General features: G+C 41.4%; 1 protein-coding gene and 1 long non-coding RNA gene across 5 annotated transcripts in view; one reads left to right on the plus strand and one right to left on the minus strand.

Moving 5' to 3' along the window:
* The first annotated feature begins 348 nt into the window (after positions 1-348).
* On the plus strand, positions 349-19466 carry LOC146768103 (uncharacterized). The gene is made up of 3 exons (XR_014953202.1): positions 349-2663; positions 3206-3331; positions 18212-19466. It is a non-coding gene; the product is annotated as an uncharacterized LOC146768103 (long non-coding RNA).
* The window catches only part of XYLB (xylulokinase), an 82224-nt gene continuing 67571 nt past the window's right edge, over positions 7942-22594 (minus strand). For 3 of the 4 annotated variants that reach the window (XM_021555296.4, XM_021555299.3, XM_085572919.1), the window contains 4 exons: positions 22130-22188; positions 18232-18319; positions 15972-16066; positions 7942-8226 (listed from right to left, as the gene is read on the minus strand). In XM_021555296.4, coding sequence (XP_021410971.2) covers positions 8143-8226; positions 15972-16066; positions 18232-18319; positions 22130-22188 — 326 coding nt within the window. In that variant the 3' untranslated portion in view covers positions 7942-8142. The remainder of the gene's footprint in view (positions 8227-15971; positions 16067-18231; positions 18320-22129; positions 22189-22594) is intronic. The other variant, XM_021555298.4, reaches the window with a different exon arrangement.

Genomic DNA, 22594 nt, shown 5'->3' on the forward strand with positions numbered 1-22594 from the left:
GGGGCTCTGTATTCCTGGCACTACACAGAGTACAAGAGGTCACCCCCACCTCACTCCTAATTTCCAGGGCAAATTAATTTCCAATCAGTGTGTGTCACTTGCTCATGTGCCAACACTGTTCTTTGGCTTGAAGAGCTTTCTCCACCCCCAATCTGAAGGACTTTTACTGAGTAACGCAGCAAATAAGTTTTACTGAATAACCTAACTTCTTCATGCTTCTGGCAAAGCAAGTTAAACTTTCAGCCTCCTCTCCTAGGACAGCCCTTCCCTTCCCTTCCCTTCCCTTCCCTTCCCTTCCCTTCCCTTCCCTTCCCTTCCCTTCCCTTCCCTTCCCTTCCCTTCCCTTCCCCTGATCAAGGTACCAGCCCCTCCTTCACCTATTCCAGTTTTAATTCTTCTTTCTTCAGCACAAGAGAGTAAATCTGGCTGGGTCTTACCAAAGTTCTGCATGAGGCAATGCTCCATCTCAACTGGAAAGACACACAGGTGAAGTCCAGGATAACATTCACCTTCTTCATGGCCAGGTCATATTCACAGCTCTTAGTCATCATGTGAAAATAATAGCATTTTTTTACCTTTCACCTCCTTTACTCCTGCTGAAGGTTGAACTCTAGTATAAGGCAGATCCAAGAGGGACCATGACTCAGCCCCCAAAGAGAGCCTTGTGTCTAACTGATGCAAAGCAGGCAACATTTTGGACAACAGCCTGAGGATGACAGTCTATCACTGTGAGCAGGGAGCTCTGGGTTCTCCCCCTGCCTGGTGGATTTGACTCCAGGTACTAGTTTGCAGAACACCTTTGGAAGGCTGAAGAAAGCTCAGGGAGGGAGAAAATTCCATGTCTGCTGTGAACCTGATCTGCTGTAGAGGAAAAAGTCAGGATACATCAGGCCAGAAAAAAGAGAGCTTCTGAGTGCCAGGGTCTCCTCACCAAGAATCCTGAGTACAGCCGAATTCTCCCTACCCATGTAAACATGGTTCTCAGTCATCTGAGCAAGTTAATTTACTTTGTCATTTAAAGATTCAGAGTATAAATTACAAAATGCAGAACCTGATACAAATTGCCTGTCCAGTCTCAGCTCAGTGATTTCTCATCCAGACAATCTGGCTGAACATTAGCATCCTTCACTTCAAACCACTCATACCATAGATAATCCAGCACTGCCTGATAACCCAACTCAGCAAACCTGAGTTACAAAAAAGTTTCTGGGCCAAGAGGGAAGGGAAAAGAGCCTTCTAACATTTACTCTAGTCTTCATGGGAAGCCTTTTGTCCCACAGAGGCTCATCTTTCTTTCTGTGGAAGGCCATGAACAAGGAGGGTTTACAACAGGCAGGGGCAGTTGTAGCAACACTGGTTTAACCGGTCCATTAATAAATCATGCCAAAACCCCACACAACACAGACCAACACAAAAAAAATCTGTATTCACTGGACAAACAGCAAAACGAATCTGTGCTGAAAGGTTTTTGGGAGAGCCTGCCAAACACAGAATCACAGAATGATTTGGGTAAGAAGGGACCTTAAGATCATCTAGTTCCAGTCCCCATGCCATGAGCAGGGACACCTTCCACAAATGAAAAACAGCTGTGAGCCAAGAATCACTCTAAGGAAAATAAAATACTTTCACAGCAAGGCAGGGATTGAAATGCAGGTTATTTGCTTATTCATTCAGTTGAAGTCTCTGGCTAAATCACATATTGGATTAGCTGCATTCAATGTCTTCTCTTTCCTCTGCTTGGGTAGGTGTTTCTTCTAAGGGACAGCAATTGCAGGGACCCAAATAATTTAACTTGAGAAATGAAAATTGGGAAAACATATTGTTGCCTTTCAAAAACATCTTTCTTGATCAAAAGGGTGTTTCTGCTATATGCAACTGTCCTCAAGCAGAGCAGCAACCCAGCAAAGAAATTATTCCAGGAATGACAGGAGAATGTCCCATACTAACCTAACAAGCTGTGACAGCCACGTGAAGAAATGCTCCCAGGTGGTATAAGCTGTGATAGCAAAGTCGTTACACAGCATGGCTTGGATGACTTTTTAAGGAGAATTCCATCTTCCAAAACACCAGAATTTATCAGACCTGGAAGAGAGCTGAGGTTTCAGGAGGGTAGTGCATACATGTCAATCAGAGAGTAAATAGTGTCCTCAAACAGCAAGTGGAGCAGACTTTTGTTTTCCTTTGTTTTCCTGTGCAAAGTTTGTCTCAGTCTTGAGGGAGCTGTCTTTCACTGAACCAGGGTTCTGAGCTTGTAGGCATAACACAAATGCCTGGGAGAGTCCAGCCTGAAGGAAAAAACACAAGCAAGGGCATGCAAATAAAGGAAAAAAGCAAAAATGTGAGTACCAAAGCTCTCAAACTGTGTCTGCTGGATACCTCCATGAAGTCTGAGAGGAATTGGAGAGGTCAGTCTCACGGATTTGACAGTAAAGACAGGGCAGTCCTGGAACAAGAAAGCTTTCCAGCTGTAGAGTGGTAAATTGGGACAAATCCTGTCTCCAAAGCTCAGAGAAGTTTTCAATCAAGTCTTCAGGAGTTTTGGCACAAGATAAACCAGGTTTTTTTCTGTCATATTCTCCACACCACTGCCTTTCTACTCAGTAGGGAGAAACTGCTCACTCGGGAGACGAATCACCTGATCTGTTGTAGACATCTGCCACAAGGTAAGATGAACGACAGCCAGAAACTCCTCTCCCTCGTGATCCTCTCCTTTGATTGCTAAAGGAGCCCATATGACAGCAATCAGAGATGTCTACACTGGTCAGATGAATCCCACACCTCAATGACCAGACTCCTGTTTGGCTGATGAGGTGCTAAAAGTGGAATGACAACCAGATGGATGCACTACAGAGTACTCTGCCAACATATACTAAATAAAAGCATCTCAAGAATGTGTCACAAATACCTGTCATCTAAAGATATTAGAGCAAAAAACATCTCACACAATTAATAATATCCCCAGAGTAGTCAGGCTGGTGACTGAACATCATGTCTAATGGGCAAGCTCATCAGTGGATGAGGTAGCTCAGGGAAAGACTGGAGTCAGAGATTGTAGCACTGTCCATAGGCAGCGATAGCTGCTTCTTCACCCTTCCCTCAGAGTCTGTCCTTCCAGAACACTGAACCAAGTCACTGAGTTCCCACATGGGTAGAGACGTTCTCAGAAGCCTGGGATCACCACAGAAACATTGTTCTTTTTGTCAAGGCCGACTTTTAGAAGCAGCAGAGAAGAAGAACAAGAAAAGCAAAATAACTCTTGGGGCTGGAATTCAGCAAAGCGTCACATAAGAGAAGTTCTCAGCATCCCCCAGAAGTGGAAACAGCCAACAAGGTAAATCATCTACAAGAAAAGGTAATTATCTGCTGTGAAAGAGGGAAAAAAATGGTTCTAGGGGGGAAAAATAATCTAAAACTACTACATTCTAGCAATGTAAGCTGTGATGGCTGAAAGCTAAACCACTGAATGGACCAAGCAAAGAGGTTTGATCCAGACCGCAAAGTATGGAAGGTGAGAAGGGGTTACCCAAAGAATTCATTCAGACTTCTTTCACCTTGCACATCACATAGTGCTTTTGACCTGCACAAAATGCACTGAAGGTAATGAAGAGGTAAGATTCTTTGGTGCAGACATGATTTTGTACCCAATTTGCCCAGGAGTATAAAATTTCAAGCCACATGGAATTCAGGACTACAGTCACCTTCAGAGAAGCTTCTGAGGGAAATGCTCCTCACAGAACAGTGATGCCCTGGTACCAGATGAGTGAATGTTCTGCCTATTTTCCTTTGCCATTTGTTTGGCAATTTCAATTTGCATTGAAATGCAAATTTAACATGAGGGTCAAGATTTCACCAAAACCAAAATCAGAGAAGTTACATGGAAAATCCAAATTAGAAGAAAAATCCAAATTAGTCCCTTTCTCTTAAAGAGGAGATTCTAAAGTGGTCTGGCACTGATGACAACACCAAGACCAGACAGTTTAGATCTCAAAAATTTTGGTCGTTTTTTCCCCTCAGCCCCTAACCTGCATGCAGTGGTCTGGGGACAAAGGTAATAGAAATGAGGATAAAACAAAGTATTTGTTCAAAGTCCTGCTTTGGCTTTTTGTGGCTTTAGATACACATCCCTCACTGCACTGTTCTGTGATCTGTAGTGGTAGCTCGACTCCAAAGGAAAAGCAAGCTGAAAAACAAAAAGGTCCCCCTGGGATCACACACGGCAGCATTCAGCTCAATTACTTATTAAAGCACCGACACAGCATAGATTTTTTTTTTTCAGTACATCACTTATTCAATCAGAGCTCCAACTCTCAGACTAATCCCTTAAGAAAAAGCAAACATCTTGTTTCCAGCTGCATCACAGACTTTTAAGACTTCAGGCTGCAAAGAAAACTGTCTTTGGGTTGTTGTACAGCAAGAGCTTGTGGGTGAATCCAGTGAAGCTCTGATTGACTGGCAAGAGCACAGGGCCATTAGCTGGGAAAGGTGCTTGGATTTCTCCATGTAATTCCATGACCCACATCCAATCTAGAGTAGCTTTGCCTGTGTGGGACAGGAGCTGCAGACAAGACAGCAGTGAACAATCTCTTTGTGGCAGTCAAGGGTTTGCTTTTTTCTACAGGAGGTGAGATCATTTTTCCATCAAGTTATTCTAGACTGGGAATAGTTCATCAGATATTTAGACACAGAAGCTGAACTTTCATCTAGGCAAGATGGGCATGCCATGTTGCTCACCTTGAAGAACAGTAAGGTGCCCAGTGGAGGAGGAAGGGAATCAACCTCTATCAAATATTTAGAGGTAGAAGCTGTTGCCTTGCCTTTAGATTTCTCTTGGCTAAGCTGTTAAGTCATGGAATCACTGACGTTGAAAAAGAGCTCCAAGATAATTGAATTCAAGCTGATACCGTAACACCACCTCTGCTCTAGACAACCAGAGTACCATAAGGTAGAGAAGCTGGCAAAAAGCCCACATGGTTTTGGAAACCAAAGGGCACCAAATCCTTCCATCACTTTTTTAAAGGGATGTGAGAGCATGATCCTGTGTTTCCTTGGTGAGCTACTGTACTTCCCTAGAAGGACAAAAATAAAAGAGTAGTAGAAGTCTTACAGCAGAATTTCTTCAAAGGACCTTCCAAGCAGATTTATTGAGTCTTATTCTATCAGACACTAGTCAGTGAACATGTGCAACTTGGGTGAGCTAGAAAAAAAAAGAGCTTGTCTACAAATTCTTGTACTCCAGACTCTGTTCCTCAGAGGCCAGCCCTAATAAACCCAACACCACAGCAATACTATAATTCAGTGGTGGCTCACTCTTCAGAGCCCTGCATCTGAGTCTTTTCTCAGGGGCTCCTACAGCCAACACACCATGCATCAGCTGCCCTGAGGACACAGTGCTTTAGTGCTAGTGTGGGACATGTCAGAGAGCCCCAGCCCAGCAGACAAGGAAGCTTCTCCTCTCCTTATCCAGAGAAGAGCTCAGGCCCAGAAAGTAGTTAAATCATCCAGACAATATCCTACCAGCACCACATAATACTTTGCTAGGAGCCAAGATATTAAGTAGAAATGTTCTATAATGTGCTATGAGCTGGGAAATGTGGGCTTTAATCTTCCTCAGCTGAGTAAGAAACTGATCTTGAGCCTCCCATTTCACAAGCAAATAAAGCCAGAAAGCTACAGGAGACAATAATCACCTCACCCTGACAAAACTAATGCACTACTCGAGAAATTGTCACCAAAACTGCACAAAGCTGAGAGATGTAGAGAAGGCAGAGTTACTGAATGCCTTCCTTTCATCTGTCTTCACCAACAAGACCAGAGCTCAGGAATCTCTGGCCCAGGAGACCAGGGTAAACGAATGTCAAGAGGAAGACCTTCCTTTGGTCATCAAGGGTCTGGAGAATCTCATATGAGGACAGGGTGAGGAGCTGGGGCTGTTCAGCCTTGACATGGCCCAGGCTCTCCTCAGTGGCACCCGGCAATGGGACAAGAGGAATGGGCAGAAACTGATGCTCAGAAAGTTCCACCTGAACATGAGGAAGAAACTCTACTGGGCAGTGACCAAGCACTGGAACAGATCACTCAGAGAGGGTGTAGAGTCTCCCTCACTGGGGATATTCCAGAGCCTCTGGACACAATCCTGAGCTGTGTGCTCTGGGTTAACCTTCTTGGAGCAGGGAGGTGGGACCAGATGAGCCCTGTGGTCCCTTCCAACCTGACCCATTCTTTGATTGTGACCTCCCCAAACCCTTTTCCCATGTGGTTAGCTTTGACATCAAAGCAACCAGGAACCTGGCAGAACTTCAGGCTAATGATGATGGCAATGCAGCTCAAACTAGCGGGCATTGTTTAACTTGCATTAATTAATCCTTCTGCATTTCTCTATAGCCTTGCTCAATGACAAAGCAACTGCTGACAGTGGAGGCCTGCAAGAAATATTATATGTTTTAGCATTGCACCTTTGGACCCAGAATAATAAGCACATAAAAGAGATAGATGTGTATTTCTAATGCCACCTTTTAAAGCAATTGCTTAAAAGAAGCCTGCTTTAGCAACTCAGAAATGTAATTCTTGACCTTCCTGAGTAATCATGCTAATATCAGGAGAAGTTGTGATTATTCAGTCATAAAAAAAAAAAAGTACTGTTTGTACTCAAAAGTGGAGCAATTAAATATAAAAGAGAGACCAAAGGAGGATTGTGAGTATTCCCTGGCCACTCCAGAGGTGAGTCATGGCAAGGGGTTCCCACTCTCAACAGGATGTGGCAGGGACAGAGAGAGTGCTCCTATGCCTCCACAATGTGAAGAATATGAATTTGAGTCATCCAGCTCCAGCAGAGGCACAATCCAGCTCCCAGTCAATAAAGAGATCCTCTACTCTCTACAATTCCCTGGCTTATTCCCAAGACACATTACAGCTTCTACAGAATGGGAAGAAAGGCTTCAGCCACTTTCATTAAACAATCTCCTTTATTCCCAGGAGAAATTTTATCCTAAGAGAAAGATACCAGCTCCACAGAATGCAGTAAAGTGTTCCCACTTGCACAGGGATGTCATTCAAATTCTGCAACTTGCACACATCTTTGCAGAAAGATCTCCTGGCTCACATTTTCTAAGATTTTCTCAGCTAGAAGCTACTTAATCTGGACTAAAACATTTGAAGTGAAACAATAGCAACAGAGCAAGACCATCAAGCTATTCTATTCAAGATCTCCAAGAAAGAAATGGGATATTGGCATTGTAAGAAAAAAAAAATTATCTCCCTGCCCTGTCGAGAGCAGAGCATGACACAGAATTTCACAGCCATGAGGAGGAAGAAGGAGCCAAAGAGGAGGAAGAAAGAGAATAACCCCAAGCTGGTGTGCAGATGGACTAACTCTGCTTTCTGAAGCAGAAAGGAGGTGTATGAAACTTCCCATGTTTGGTCTCTTATTTTCTTTTTTACAAAACTGATGTCAAGTCAAACATTGCACAGTGGTGTCTGTATCACACAAGATCTCTGTGCTTTCCACAATCTATAAACCCCTGCCATATCATGTGTTATCACAAAACAGGCTTTCCATAGTATCATGTGACAAGAATTTCCCTTCTCAGAGGATCCCAGGGAGTCTTTAAAGACTTTAATCAGCCTCCTCCACATATTAAAGAAAGATGAGATTAAGTCGATGTGCTTATGCTTTTTGTGTAGGCAAAGATATAAACATCTCCAAGTTACAGATGAACAGAAAGATAGTCTCAAAACATTTAAGCAAGAGAAATTGAGGAATTAAGATACTTTGCTAGACAGGTATGCAGAGGTTGGCATGCCAAACACATGGAATCAAAGCTGACAGAGATGGGTAGAGTGACTCACATACACAAGGAACTTGACTTTGTCACCCAGCTCTTCTGAAACAGCAAGCACAGTCTGAAAAGTACCTAAGATAAATTGAGGCCACAACCACACAGAGCAATATGATGCTTTTTTAATCAGGTTTTCAATCACAATGTAATTTTTTCCCCACCAACACACTCAAACACAGACGTTTAAAAATTATTTGTCTACAAAGAGGAACAAAATGATTTAAACAGCTCCAGTAAATTCTGAGCAAATCTCTTCTGATCTTCTCCTTGGGAGTCCGCTCAGACAACAAATAAATTTTATTTGCTTCTATTTCACAAGACAAGAAGAGGCTGAGTTGTAGATAACCTTCTGTTCAAGCTCAGCATATCTTTTCAAAAGTGGACGATAGAGCTAAAAAGGAAAAAGAAATAAATACGTCTCATTGAAAAATTAGATTTTTAAATTACACTGCAGTTAAAAAGCATCTTCAGACATGAAAAATGCAGCATCTTCACAGGTACCTGAAGGTTTGGGCTGGTTTTTCCCTAATTTGCTCATGAAAGTGCTGCAGAGTTTTCCCTCTTTAAATGTCACAGTCCTTTTTACCATCACCTTTACAGCTTAATTTTATGACACGCACAGCTTGTTCTTATTGTGACTGGATTCTTGCTATAAGAAGTCATTACTTCCAGCAGAAGCAGCTCAGCTAAAGTCACCTCTCCCAGTGTGACATGCCCCCTCAGTAATAGCTGTGCTAATCACCCAGGCAGAACTCCTGTCCTTGCCTCCCTCCACTGCCCCAGGATGGATCACTGCCTGTCCCCTCCTCCTCTGCCTCACTAATCACCCCACTGCACCCTCCAGCTCAGTCAGGTCCTCCTTGGCCAATGTGCTGACCAGCCCTTCCAAAATGCACTTCCCACTCCCTCTCAGACTCCTGTACCTGTCTGAGCTGCTCCTCTAATACACATCTTTACAGCCACAACCTTGCCCATCCACAGTCTGCTCCATGGCCATGTTCCTTGCTCCCCAGGCCCACAGGGACAAATGCAGACCCAGCTTCTATCCACAGCAAAACCAACTATCTGAGTAGCTTGTTTGTGTTTTCCTAGCTAGAATTTTCCAGGAGTTTTTAGGTACAGTATTGTTGCAACCATAAAAAGAAGAATCAAGACTCAAATGTGTTCAAAACCCCAGGCTCAGACACATCCTGCACATTCAGATATGGGTGAGATCCATGAGATGAGAAACCCTGAATAAATCCCTGCTCTGGCTCCAACCAAAAACTGTACTTCACCTAGATCTTGGAGATGAACCTTTCTCCTTATCTCCTCCCTCTGGTGTTAATAAAATCAGTGCTGTGACAAGCCATAGCAGCACAGCTTTGCACATTTGCTGGCTCCAGCACAAAGAAGGGAATGCCAGGAGCCAGTGCAGGGTCTGCTACAGGCTTGAGCAGTCCCTAGGAGGATTCCACAAGGTCATATCCCTGCCACAGTGAATCCTAGAGGCTGCCAGTCTGGTCCACAAGCCCCCTGCACTGACTCATAATCAGGGCAGCCTCGCTCCTGGCTCCAGGTTCAGAGAGGTTATAGAGCCATAATGAATCATACCCAGCAAACTGAATTACTGCTCTCATCAGTAAGACAGATCTAGCATTTCAATGCACTATATCCTTTTCAGGAGAGCCAACAACAGTGTGTGCACATGTATGAAAAATTCAGGAGGAAAATGTTTCAGGTGTAAACTATGGGGATGTAGTAGGAGACCAGCTTCTTCTTGGGCAGATCTCTGTACAGTCCTGCAGTAGCCTCAGTGTCTGTAACAGCCACACTTTCCCAGATTAAAAGAAAAAATAGAAATCACAAAGTTTTCTCTTCTAGGAAATAAAAAATGGTGGGGTTTTGTTTTCTCTTTCAAATGATGGCAAAATACCCAGTTTTTATGTTTCCCTTCTGCTAAATAATAGTTTAAGATAAACTAGTGAAAATTGGATTTCTCCCTTCATTCCCATTTCCACCTTCCACAATAGCAGGTGGAAGTGATTTAATGGACACATTCTGCAGATGGATCTAGTTTTGACCAACTCCTTCCTTTTTGCAAACCAGATGTTATAGAAATTAAAGTTTCGTTTCTACATTTCTATAACAGATTAAGTATATGAAGGGGTAGAAGAAAAGAAGCATCCACAGCAAGTGGAAAAAGACACTGTTTGTTAGCCAAGACATCAGAAAATGGTTTTTAAAGCCAACTCACAGTGACTGAGTCTTACAGTGTCTTTCTCTGATTAAAGCAGAGTCCTACTCACTCCTGCCTCTGCAACAGACTCACTCAGTGACCCCAGGTCAGGCATTTAACACGTGTGGGCCCCAGCTCCTCTTCTCCACAGGACAGTGATACTGAGATTACTGAGATCCTGGAGGTTTATGCAGATTTATGGGGTTAGGAAATAAAATGCACCACTATTATGAAATGTCACATTACTCAGCATGGTATTTTTAAGTAACTACATGACGGCCTGGAGGGCTCAGAGAAGTATATGTATATATATATATATATATATATATATATATATATATATATATATATATATTCTTTTCATGTTTCCAAAGAACATGAAAATATTGCTCCCATTTCTGGTAAATATGCACATCAGAGTAAACAAAACATTGAGCAGGCAACCATGGATATAGTGGGAGTATCAGCATTTCAAACAAAACCAGCTCCTCTATTCACTGAAGCAACTGTAATGAAGACTGGCTATTTCTTACTTCACTATTTTGTAAATTTGGTAAGTGCTAAGTGCTTCTCAGCAAAGATTCAGCACAGCAAAGCTGCATTGGTAAGTGAGCTCAGGCACTGAGAAAGCAGGCTCCATATCACTTGCCCATCAGTATTTTTACAAAATACACACAATGCATTTACCAGAAGGCTGGGAAGTATTATTGTTAATACATCACTCTAAAGTAAAATGTGTCAAAACAAATGAACAACTACATTTACTGACACAGTTTCTTTCCCTGTTTATTGGACTTGAGCACTTTGTTTGCTAATTGAGAAAATTCAGGCATTTGCAATAAGCTTCTCAGCCATTAGTGTAAATGAATCCTGCATTATGGACCACATGAAAAAAAAAATGCAAACAAATAGTTAAGAATATTTCCTGTACTCTATTCCTATTCTTTGGGGTAAAAAGCTGCACAGCTCAGAGGGATAAGCAAAGCCTTAAATTCCTCCTCCTCAGGGAATTTGGCTGTAATACCACCAGTACATCATAGCTGATAAGTGCAGCAGTACCACAGGCTTTTCACAAGCAGTATTTTTCATGCCAGCTGAGGTTTGGGGCTGGGGCAGTGCAGCTCCCATGAAACACAGAGAAGAAAACCAAAGAGCACCAACCCAGAGCATGGCCTGGTGTGCAGCCAGGTGTGTCTGTGGAAGGTGATTCTCCACATCTGTCATGACTGAAGTGCTTCCACAGAACCTTGGGCAACTCCTCCTGTGCAATTCTGGGAGTCTCTTTCCTGAGGCAATTATATAGATGTATTTTTATAATTGAGGTCCAAAGGGAATAAAGGACTCTCAATAATGCATAAAAACCCAAGGACATAAATTCCCTCTCTGCCGTAGCCTCAAACCTAATCTATCAAACCATGATATTTAATAAAAGTAATTACATGTATCACAACACAAACCTTATTATTGACCATAATTTAATTGTCCTTGCTTAATTATGGTCCTTTCTCCAGCTTATCTTTATAGCCTACTCTACAACACTGACAGTACTCTGACTGTTTCATTTACAAACCCTAAACTTCTCTCCTGGGACAATTTGGTCACATTCTGACAGTCCCACAACTAAAGAAAATGCTAATGATTAATAATACATTATAACAGGGAATAATTTAACTTGCCCTGTCTGAAAAATGCAATTGTACAATGCTGTCTTGTTCTCCAGAACAAATCAAATGTGTCATCCTGTTACTACACCTCATCACATTACCAGCCTATGTACTCAACTGGGCTTTTACTGTTTAGATTGTCCCTGCCACCTTCTAAGAGCAAAAGCAGCTACAAATTATTACCACAAGTGAAAATCCACATGGATCCTCCTATCTCCTACAATGCTCTGTTAGCCAATCACTGGAGCAATTCAAAATTTACAAATCACAAAGATGATGCTGATGATTATCTAATTTTAATCTACCCAAGTACATTTAATCTACCCTGAATAGATTAAAATTAATCAGTCTCTCACAAACACTTGCTACTTTTGATAGATTCCTTTTTTTTTAAAGCAAAGTCCAATTACCCAGAGATTTGCTTAAGAAATCAAGGGTTGTTTTTATTTTTCAAATCATAGCAGTTCACTGTTCTTAACAGAGAAAGAATACTCATAAAGCATAAACAATAAAAGTGTTCAAAAAATACTCTCAAGGCTTCTCCAAGGAACCACACCTGAAACAGTTACATTCTTTACTTCAGATATCCATTCTGCAAGCCTATCTTAATCAGTTAAAAAAAACTATTGGCTACACAAATCACCTTAATCAAACTTCTATCAATACCTATTATATTTTTGTGGTTGTATTATTATTACCTACTTTGCACTAAATAACCAACCTAAACCAATTCTAGAAAACAACCTTCCCCTCCAAAATCTAACTCAACAAAATATAATTATTTTAAATCAATAAATAAGTCATTATAACCTTCCTGGGTAATAGGGTCATTTCTATAAATCCACCCACTTACAAGGCAATTCACCAAAGTCAAGAAAACCTGTTAGGTTTACATTTTCCCTTCCTGAATTTTTGCAAGATTAATACATCTCAGCAGAGTCAATAATGCAATCAAAAATCACACATCCAGAGGTAGTGAGCTGCTCTATGTCTTCTCCCTACAAAACCTCACAGGACAATATCACAACCAATCTTGCACTCTGTCACACAGCTTGTATAAACACAAGTGACCAGCTCCCAGACAATCATGTTCTCTCTCATGTTTTATGTTTGCTTAATTAACCAACTAGCCAACCATCCCTGTTTTAATAGATTACTAAAATAGATCTGAATTCTAATGCTAAAATAACAGATTATTTCTGTCTGTTAACATCTATTTATTTCTCAAGAATCTCCTGGTTATTTTTGTCATGCTCAGCGGTTCTGATTAATCATTTTCCTCAGGGAAGAGAAGAGGCCCCATAGAGGTGAAATGACTCTTTATTTTTTTGCTATTTTGAAATAAAAGGAAGAAGGATTCATCAGATTAACCCACAGATGACTGACTTGAGCTAGTGTGGTTGTGTGAGTGACCAAGGACTATCACCACAGTGGTTCCCACCAGAACACCTCATGACCTGTTCAGGCATTGACAGAATTAGAAACAAGCTCAGATTAATACCCCAGTCCTACAAAAATACTGGAAATCAGGTTCAGCTAAGAGACCTGGGGTCATGCCCACAGAGAGGGATTCATCCTCTTTGAAATGGTCTCTTCAAGGCACCATGGTCTGCTGCAGGACAAAGTCACATTGTTGCCAGGCAAGTTGGAACTTTTGAGACTTCAGTTTCCACTAACTACTGATTCATCGCCCACCACAAGCTCTGTGTTCCCCATCTTGTGACTTTATTCCATTTTACCTGCCCATCAGTTTAATTGAACCAGAAGAGCTGCTTTGTGTGCCCTGCCCTTGCTTTTTAAAATCACATTCATTATCACAAATGATCCCTCAGAAATCAAAGAAACGCTTTTTGCATTTTTGGTTCCTGGAAACCCCTGCTGTGGGCACAGGCCTTGGCAAGGAAGGAGAAGCTACATCAAACTGTCCCATCTGACCTCTGTCTATAGGAGGTTTTCCTCTCTCCAATGATCTAACACATTGTCTCCAACCTATACCAGGAAGAAAGGATGAAACCAGAGCAGATTGCTGTGTTATGACCTGTTTTTTCTCCACCCTGCCAAGATTTAGCTGTAGCTGTCCAAAAAATGTAAAGAAGCGGTTGGGGGAATTTCACATTGGTGAGCCAGACTCTTTCAGAAGAGCTCCTCAGCAAGACAGGACTTAACCTCGGGATGACTTTGAAGTTTATAAAAAGAACTATCATTTAAGTGAAAGGCTCTAACCTCAACAGAATGAAATTGGATGGACAGGGAGATGCAGCTCTGTATGAAACAGAATCAAACTGACTCGTTGCATTATGAATTTTTACTGCACTGTTCATGCTAGCACACTGTATTACTGACAGCCCCTCTGGCTTTCTGCAGTTTCACAGCTATGAAACTAGCCAGGGAATCCACCATCAACTGCAAAATTATAAGGCAGGAAGAAAAAAGAAATGGTGTGGAATATGTAATTGCAAGAAGCTGATTTTAATGGAATGAAGCTGGAAAGCTAAGCTAAAGAGCAGGAATGGTTATTCCTTCCCATGCTGTTTGGCCACTGCCTTTCTGTCATTCATTCCTATCTACTGGGGCAACAATGCACTACTGTACATCATTTAAAACCAATAAAAAAAGATGTGTAAGGAGAGCCAGGTCTAACCATGTGGAAAAGGGAAGTATTGAGAAGGAGATAATTAACTCTTTTAGCTTCCAGGCCATTTTATGCAGAGAGCAAAATAGAAAGAGGTGGCTGCATTCCCCAGTGATCTCTCCAGTCAGGTTTGCTTGGCCCCTGCAGGGGTACAAGGTGCTTGCAAGGCCCCTGTGAGTGACAGCTGTATTCTGTGCCCTTGAGTTTTATAGCTGAAGCAGCACCCAGGGGTCAAAAGCAGGTCTCTGAGCACTCCCCACCTCCACCCCAGCCAGGCTGGCAGCTTTTCAGCACACAGCATTTTTTGGGGGGAACAGGGCAGCCACGTGAGGTTGAATCAGACACCAGGGAGCTGCTCCTGCAGTGTGTTCCCTGCAGAGAGCTTTAGCTGCAACACACGTGGCACAGGCCACTGCTGTTAATTATTTTATCTTTTAAAATGAGGGGGAAAGGTTGGGTAAATGAGATCAGATCAATCAAGTTTAAATTATTCAATGTCTTAATATTTCTGAAGGGGACTTCTATTCGATTACTGAACTCCTCCATCTCAGTTAATAATTAAATAATACGCTGGCAGGCACAATGCAGCATGATCATTTCTATTATTACTCATCATGATATCTGGTGCTCCTCTACACATGTAGCTGGGAGTTAGTAGTTTTGGCAGATCATTAATTTCCCAGTTTAAATAAAAGCTTTAAAACCTTGTTGCCTGTAGTTAGGCCCCTTCCAAATCTCATAAATGGTGCAGTGTGTAAGGCTGTGCTGATGTAAAAAAGCTTTTGCACAGCTGAAGACCTTGGTGAGATTCACCTTTGTTATTTAAACATGTGTTCTCCAGGAATCTTGCAATATAGTATTGTTTATTTCTTACTGCACATTATATTTCAAAAGCTGTCATAAACTAAAGCCTTTGGCTGGGAGTGAGACGTGTAGGGCTGCACTGGAGAGCCTGGGACAATGATTCCTTCCTTGGTTTTACAAGGGCTGGAATCACATAGTTACCAACAATGACCATCTCTTCTGCTTTGTCTACGTGGGCCATAAAGCACAAGCCTCACTTTCAGACATGCCAAAATTCACAGGATGGGCACAGAACCAAAGACCTGTGCCCACTGAATCCTCCCAGCTGCCATGGTTTCCAGGTAGGAGCTACCAGTGATTATATACAATTGCTGACCACTCTTTACAGACAGGAAGGATTTTTGGAGACGTTTTCCAAGAAGCCAAAAGGCACAATCACCACCCTTTTTTCCATGCTGCTTGCTGCAAACAAGTCCAGATTATTTTGTCAAGATTCTCAGTTACAACCTGACTGACCTGTATCCAAATTCAATCTATTTTATAACTTCTTCTGTCCCTTAAGGAAGACATTTTGCTGTCTGATCACACCTTGTTAGGAAAATTTATTCCTCACAGACCTGGATGGTGGGATCAGATTATTGTATCATTACAACACCAAATAACCTCTCAAAATCAAATCTGTCTTTACAACAAGGAATAAGAATCATGGAAAAAAGTGTTTCCTAAATTAATCTATTTTACCAGAAGAATTAGCAAACCACTACATATTGAGGCAGACAGGAAATGAAAAGGGAAATGATATGGCCAAACTTGCTCACCTCCTCAGCCCCTGGGGTGGGTGTGACAGCCAATCTAGGCTCGGGTGCTAATTTCACAACATCAGCCAAGGACACATTCCTCTCTGCTACGAGCCCTGCAATGAGAATCACAATCCTGATCAATGCAAAAAAACACCATGAGGGATGTGCCTTGACTCCCTGGCAAATTAATACATTATATTGATCTTCCCTGGTCAGGTCAGCATTCAGGATTGAAGGATAAATGGCAGAAGATTTTACATTCCTATGAGCTAGCCTGGGAAGTGGGGACTCTGTGATTGAGTTTTTGCCAATCACTCAATTTGTACCCTGGGGAACAGGTAAGCAGCAGAAATGCTGCTCAACAATATCAGTAATTATTTATGGTTACAACAGTAAACAGCAATGAAAATACATGGAAGCTAGGAATTCAAGGACATAATGTGACTAAACATAAAAAAGAAGAGAAATGAAAACACTTTCAAGAAAATATGCTACAAATTATTAAATATATTTATATGTAAGAAAGCAGAATAATTGGGGAGTTCTGCTACCAGAGCATTTTGCTTTGTGAGCAAGTCACAGCATTTCATGAGCTCCCTGCACACCTGCTAAGAACCCCAGGCTAACTGGGAAACACCCCAGATGCACATTGTAATATTATTCAAGAGCTCTTGCTATCAGTATTTCATTTATATTAGCAAGTCCTCAGTTTTCCTCAATTCCTTTGCCTGGCCAAGAGTGAGGCAGCTGAAAGCATCAATCAAAAATGCCATTTGGGAACACACACAGCAAACCCCCTGGGGCTTGGCTGGCAGAGGACGTGAGCCCAGGAGTCCCTCCATCAGCACAGCATCCGAAATCCTCAAACACTCTGTCAGCCAAGCCTCCACATCTCATCTGCCAAACTGGCAGAGGGAATCCACCTCTCCCTCTACACACAGAATATCTGCATGATCTTTAGTGGCTCCACATTTCACGTGCATTCAAGGATAAGGAGCTTGCCTGCAGCATTAGGTGCTGGGAGGCTTCTGAAGCAGAAGGCAAAGTTTGAGTATAAAGAAAAACAGTTGGAAACTTGATCCACAAGGTGCAAAAATGGCTTCCAATATAAAGATAATCCAAGTGTTTCCACTGTCCTGCAAAAGCCTACTTGGCCTGACAGAACCCTTGTGCCTTTTCTGGAAATAAAGAGGAGAGAATGCTGGGTGCATTAAACACATCAGTTCAGGTTTTGGTTGTGCAATTTTCTCTGCTGTTTTCAAATGCAAGAGATTGTGTAGTCTTTAGATGCTATAATGTGACAGCAGAATTTGCTTCTAAAATTACAACTTGGCTGATTTCTTCTAATGGTTGGTGCTATCTTTTCAATGCTTGTTGCAATCCCATGGTGTTACATGAACTTGTAGAAAAGTTACATATGTCTTAAGGCCCAAATCCTAAAGATTCAAATTAAAAATACTGAGGCTAACTGAAGCTGACCTAAACAAGGACTTCCACACTCCTTGAATTGTCTAGTTGTAAGTTATTAAAAACCATTTTAAAATACTTGTATAAAAATTAATCGTTGGGATTCAAGTCTTAAATAGCTGATGGCCCACCCTTAACACACACCCACGTGTATTAATTATAAGTTAATAAACATGTAAATCCTGGGGCTTGGACTGTTATATTACAGTGAGTGATGTAGTACAGCAAGCAAAATGACTGGTGAACCCAAGATTCATGCTTTTACAAGAAAAAGTGCATGGAGCTCAGGACACCTTGCATATCTTTCAACCTGATATTTAAAAGTTGGAAGATAATTATAGGTTTTATATTGGCCAGCAGTATTCTAGGTCTTGTTGTCCCTGCCCTCATTGATCTTCTTTGCTGGGATCAACCTTTTGTTTGGTTTGGCCATTTCAGCAATCCAGTTTACAGCCCAGCCCACAGACTGGGGCAGCAGGCTGCACCAGCACCTTCAGCTGGCTGTATTCTTCCATGGATGCAACAACTCAGCACGTGAAGGTACTAGACCTTCCCCAGACAGCACCACCACTCCCCACACCCCATCCCTTGGCTGAGAAGCAGCCACCAGGTTTGGAATTACAATGTAAATTATATTCTCTGGCCTAATCTGAGCGTACTAAGAGCAAAAATCCCTCTTTGACCTGTGCGACCTTCCAGTCAGATGTGCACAGCTTTACTCCCCCCTCATGCCCAGTAACATTAATCCCAAGTATTAACCAAGTGAAATTAAATTCTCTGACTGCTCACAGGCATCTCCTGGCAGCCTTACCATGGATTGCTCTGTAAGCACTTCCCAGACAGGCAGAGTTGGCCGTGTCGATGGTGAACACGGGCGCGTTGAACACGTCAGACAGGACCTGGGAGGCATCAAAACATCCATGAAACACAAAGGGGAAAGAAATCCTTCATCACTGCTCAGGAAAACAAGCAGCTGTCCCAAGCCCCAACCAAGACTCAGGAACCCATGGAATGAAGCACTGCAGGCAGCAGTGAGACCTGAACTTGTCACACCACAGGATATGGATAATTCTGAGCTACAAATGTAAGTAGCCAGGAAATAAAGTCCTATTTCTCTCCAGATCTCTTGGTTACAGTTCAGAGGAGCCCTGGTTGAAGCATCATTCCTCAAAATCTGACACAATCAGCCCATGCTAAAAGCTTTTGTCAGGGCAAGGAGACCTGCTCAGGAACCCATGACTGGAGCCTGTTTGCCTCCATCATGGTAAGGCTGATTCCAGAGAAGGAAAGATAGAAGAACCAGCCATGGCTCCTCAGCTCTAAACGTGGGTAAAAATAAACCTTCAGCAGTATGAAGGCCTGCTGAGCCCTTCTTCTTCATCTCCACCATTCCCATCCTATTAGGATCAGCAGGGAGAATGACACAGGAGCTGATTACATAGTCTTTAAATTTACCAGTTTTCCTGTTTTTAAGGGAACCTTAGCTACGAAGATATATCAAGACATTTGGCTTGAGTAATACAAATAAAACTTTACAGGCAAAGAAATTACTATGGTATCCAACAGATACTTAAAGTTATTCGACCACACATCATTCTGCATTGAAATCAACACCAACAGCACCTCATATCCACTGAATACATCTGCTCTTCCCCACAGTTTAGGTTTAGAAAAACAACACAGAATGCAAAAAATTAAGACATATTTGGATAGGGGCATAGGAGGTTTAATAACTCCTTTCCAAAAACATTGTCAACAAATGCTTTCCATTTTGGTTTCATTACTTCTAGGACTGCAAGTGCCCCTCAGGCTGAGCAATGCAAGAACCAGGAAACAATTCAGATATAACCTGTGCTGGTTTTATTACTTTTGCCAAAGGGAAGAGTGTCTCACCTGACTTAAATCCATGGAATTGAGTCTAAAATAAAGCCAGAGTGTCCAGCATTCCAAACCATTTGGATTAGTGCAAGGCAACTCTGATCCTGGAATTTATAACCCTGCTGTAGTTATAATTTCTTAGTCATCTTTTATGAAGCCCCAGGGCTTCAGAAAGATGACTAAGAAATTCAATCCATATCACCTATAGAAACATACAGTACATGGAATTTCATAAAGGATTTTTCTTTCTCTGAAATTTTCTGGAGGATCCTCAAACAAAAACCTTTAAAAAATTACCAATTTTCACTATTTAAATGAAAGTGGCTGTTTGCTAACTAGAACCCAGTGGGAGCCTGAGCTTATACATTTAAAACTGTCTTCTGGTAAGATAAAAAAGTCAGGATTGGATAATTTCATTTGCAAGCAAGCATTGAGCAGCACATAAGCTTCAGTGCTAGAGAACAAATTAAAAATAAATCATGGTCATCTATTAAACAGTACTCTGGAAATTGTAAGGTCACAGAGTCCTAGTCCCACTGCCCATCCTACCAGCAAATGCTACCACTTTGTTTCAACACATTCCCCATCTACATCTTCACCTCATCTCCAGCAGGCATTTCTTAAGTTTAAATTGTACAATCTTTTGGGCAACAATATTTTTTTTTTGCATCTCTTAGGAGCCTCACACAATGCAGCTCTACTCTTTACTGATTGCTAAGAAGTGTTGTAACATTAAAAATAAATTTTAACAATTTAGCAAATAACATTTTTTACTACAATTATAAAATAAAAATTATTCAAAGTGCATATATTTGGTAAGTCATTTGGAACTGTGGTATCTCTCCCAAATAATTTAAAAAGCAACCATTAGAGGTTCTACTGCTTAAGAAAATTCACTGTGTTCCATGTGGTCATTAATCAAGCACCACATATGTTATAAAAAGCTTCCTGGAACTGTGAAGAAAGCTGCCCTACTAAATTTTTTTTAACAGATTTTCCTAAGTTGTCTCCTTTGTGGTATAAAATATAGGAGTTCCTGAACGTTGATTAATTAAATGATAGTCTTTTGTAGCCCTGGAACAAATTATCCAAAATTGACCATGATAAGGGTGGAAGCTGTTATTCTTTATGCAACTGATATGGTTTCTGAGGTTTAGATTAAATTAAAAAGAAAGATCCAATTAACCAGTGATTGAATTAAGTGAATGACACTGTATTGATCATATTATTTTAAGGCACTTGTAATGAGTTTTAAAACCAGCTGAATTGTTATACGTGAAGAGCAAGCACCCCAGCCACCACTCTCCCAGTCCCATGATTTTTCAGCTGTGTATGTTACAAATTATGCATTTTAAGAACATTTGTTTCTCTGCCATCATTGCACAGCAAGGAGACCCTCCTGGCACCCAAACTGGAAATACAGCTTTAAAAACAAACTCATCTGTGAATCCAATCTTTCCTGATGTACCCTTAGCAGAATTCCTCCTGTAAGGACCAATGTTTTAGGCAATTAACCAATCAGTTAATTTTCCAATGTCACATTCTTAGGCAAAGTAACCAAAGCAGATGAAGAGAAGTGACATCTGCAGGCAAAACATGCCAAATTTGCTGCTCCCCAATCAGCTGTACAAGCAGCAGTTACACACACACGTGGTTTAGCTGCCTTAGGAGAAAACAGCTTTTTGCTTTTTTGCTTTTCGACCTCCATTTAATCCAGCTCAGGTTTTGTGAAGCAGACAATTGACTGCAATTGTCAAAGAGAATGGTGTGCAGCTGAGGCTGGCCTTGACTTTCTGCAGCTTATGGGAAGGGATTGGAATCTCCAGAAAACATTTCTGGATGAAGTGATGAGACCTGGAAATCACCTGTGTTCACTCTGAGATAGATGAGCAATGTCATGGTTGACTCTCACCATTAAAAGGCAAATATTATGTGTAAGTTTTATACATTTACAGTTATGTTTTACCCCTCCTTGCATTGTTATCACAGGGTGACCTGGGTGGTCAGGGCATTTGGGAGGGTCAGCTTGATATTTTGGCAACAGCTGACCTGCAGTCAAGATGTAAGAAAATTATTTCCACCACTCAGCAGCGAAGAAGGATTGACAAGATTTTGGGAGGGGCTAAAGGGTTAAAAGGTGGAAGATCCATTGTGTGGACAAGCACATGGTGAGAAAAAATCCTTTGCTCCCAGCACGGTATGATTTTCTCTATTCAGTCTTCTGTTGTATTTTTTTATCAAGTTTTAATAAACCTTTTAAATTTTTGGAAGTATCATTTCGCACAGTTATCGCCAGTGATAAGACCTGGCCCAAGATTAGGACTTCTGGTGTACATGTCTACCTCCAGGTCAGTGTTGGAGCCTGTGGTTAAAGGGGAGCTTGTCAAGGCAGCCCCTGGAGCCCAGTAAGCTCCTGGGATTGCCCAGAAGGAGACATTACATTTGTTAAATTCAAGCACCATCCGCTTTCCTCTGTGCTGAAACAGACCAAAAAAAAAAAAAAAAAAAAAACCTCAGATATTACGTAAGAAGTTTCTTTATTATTTCTTTGCTGATTGATTTAAGTGATGAGACCTGGAAATCACCAGTGCTTCAGATACTCATTCATAAAACCAGTCAAATGTGAAAAAAACTCTTAAGTTCAATGTAAAATTAGAACTGGTCTTAAAGGTTTTCACACTAAACATGAAGAAAACTCCAAAGACCTGCAGCAGATTCACAATTCCATATCCACACCTTCCTGTGCAGCTGCAGTGATTTGGATTCAGTACAGCAAAATAAAAATGGAGATTTAATTGCAAGCTCAGTTCAGGACTTAATTTTCTACTTACCTGTAAGATCTTCTTATTGTGGGATGCACCACCAGTAGCCAAAATCCTTGTTCTAGGCACTGCAATGGAATAAAAAGTGCAAATCAGACTGACAGTGCATATGGTCAAGATCTGTGCTACTGAACCAAGTACATTGAGAACAAGGAGGTGGGAATAAGGGTTCTCTAATTTACCTTCTGTAAAAAAGGAGGTAGCACTAATTACCCACTTTTCCAAGGCACATTAGAGCACTTCCTTAGAAGAGGCAACATAAATATTGCAGATCAATTATTATTGTAGTGCTATCAATGTCAGGGAGATTTTCAAAGGAGATACAGAGTAAGAAAGGCAGTGTTATTATATTACAGCTCTGGTTTGAGGTCAGGTTGGTTTGGCTCATAGCTGTATATATACAAACTGACAGATAACCTTTAAAATCAGCAGTATTTTCCAAACTTATCTCCTCATGACGTTCACAGCCAGAGT

The sequence above is a fragment of the Lonchura striata genome, chromosome 2 (assembly GCF_050655825.1).
Source record: "Lonchura striata isolate lonStrDom1 chromosome 2, ASM5065582v1, whole genome shotgun sequence".
NCBI classification, from domain to species: Eukaryota; Metazoa; Chordata; class Aves; order Passeriformes; family Estrildidae; genus Lonchura; species Lonchura striata.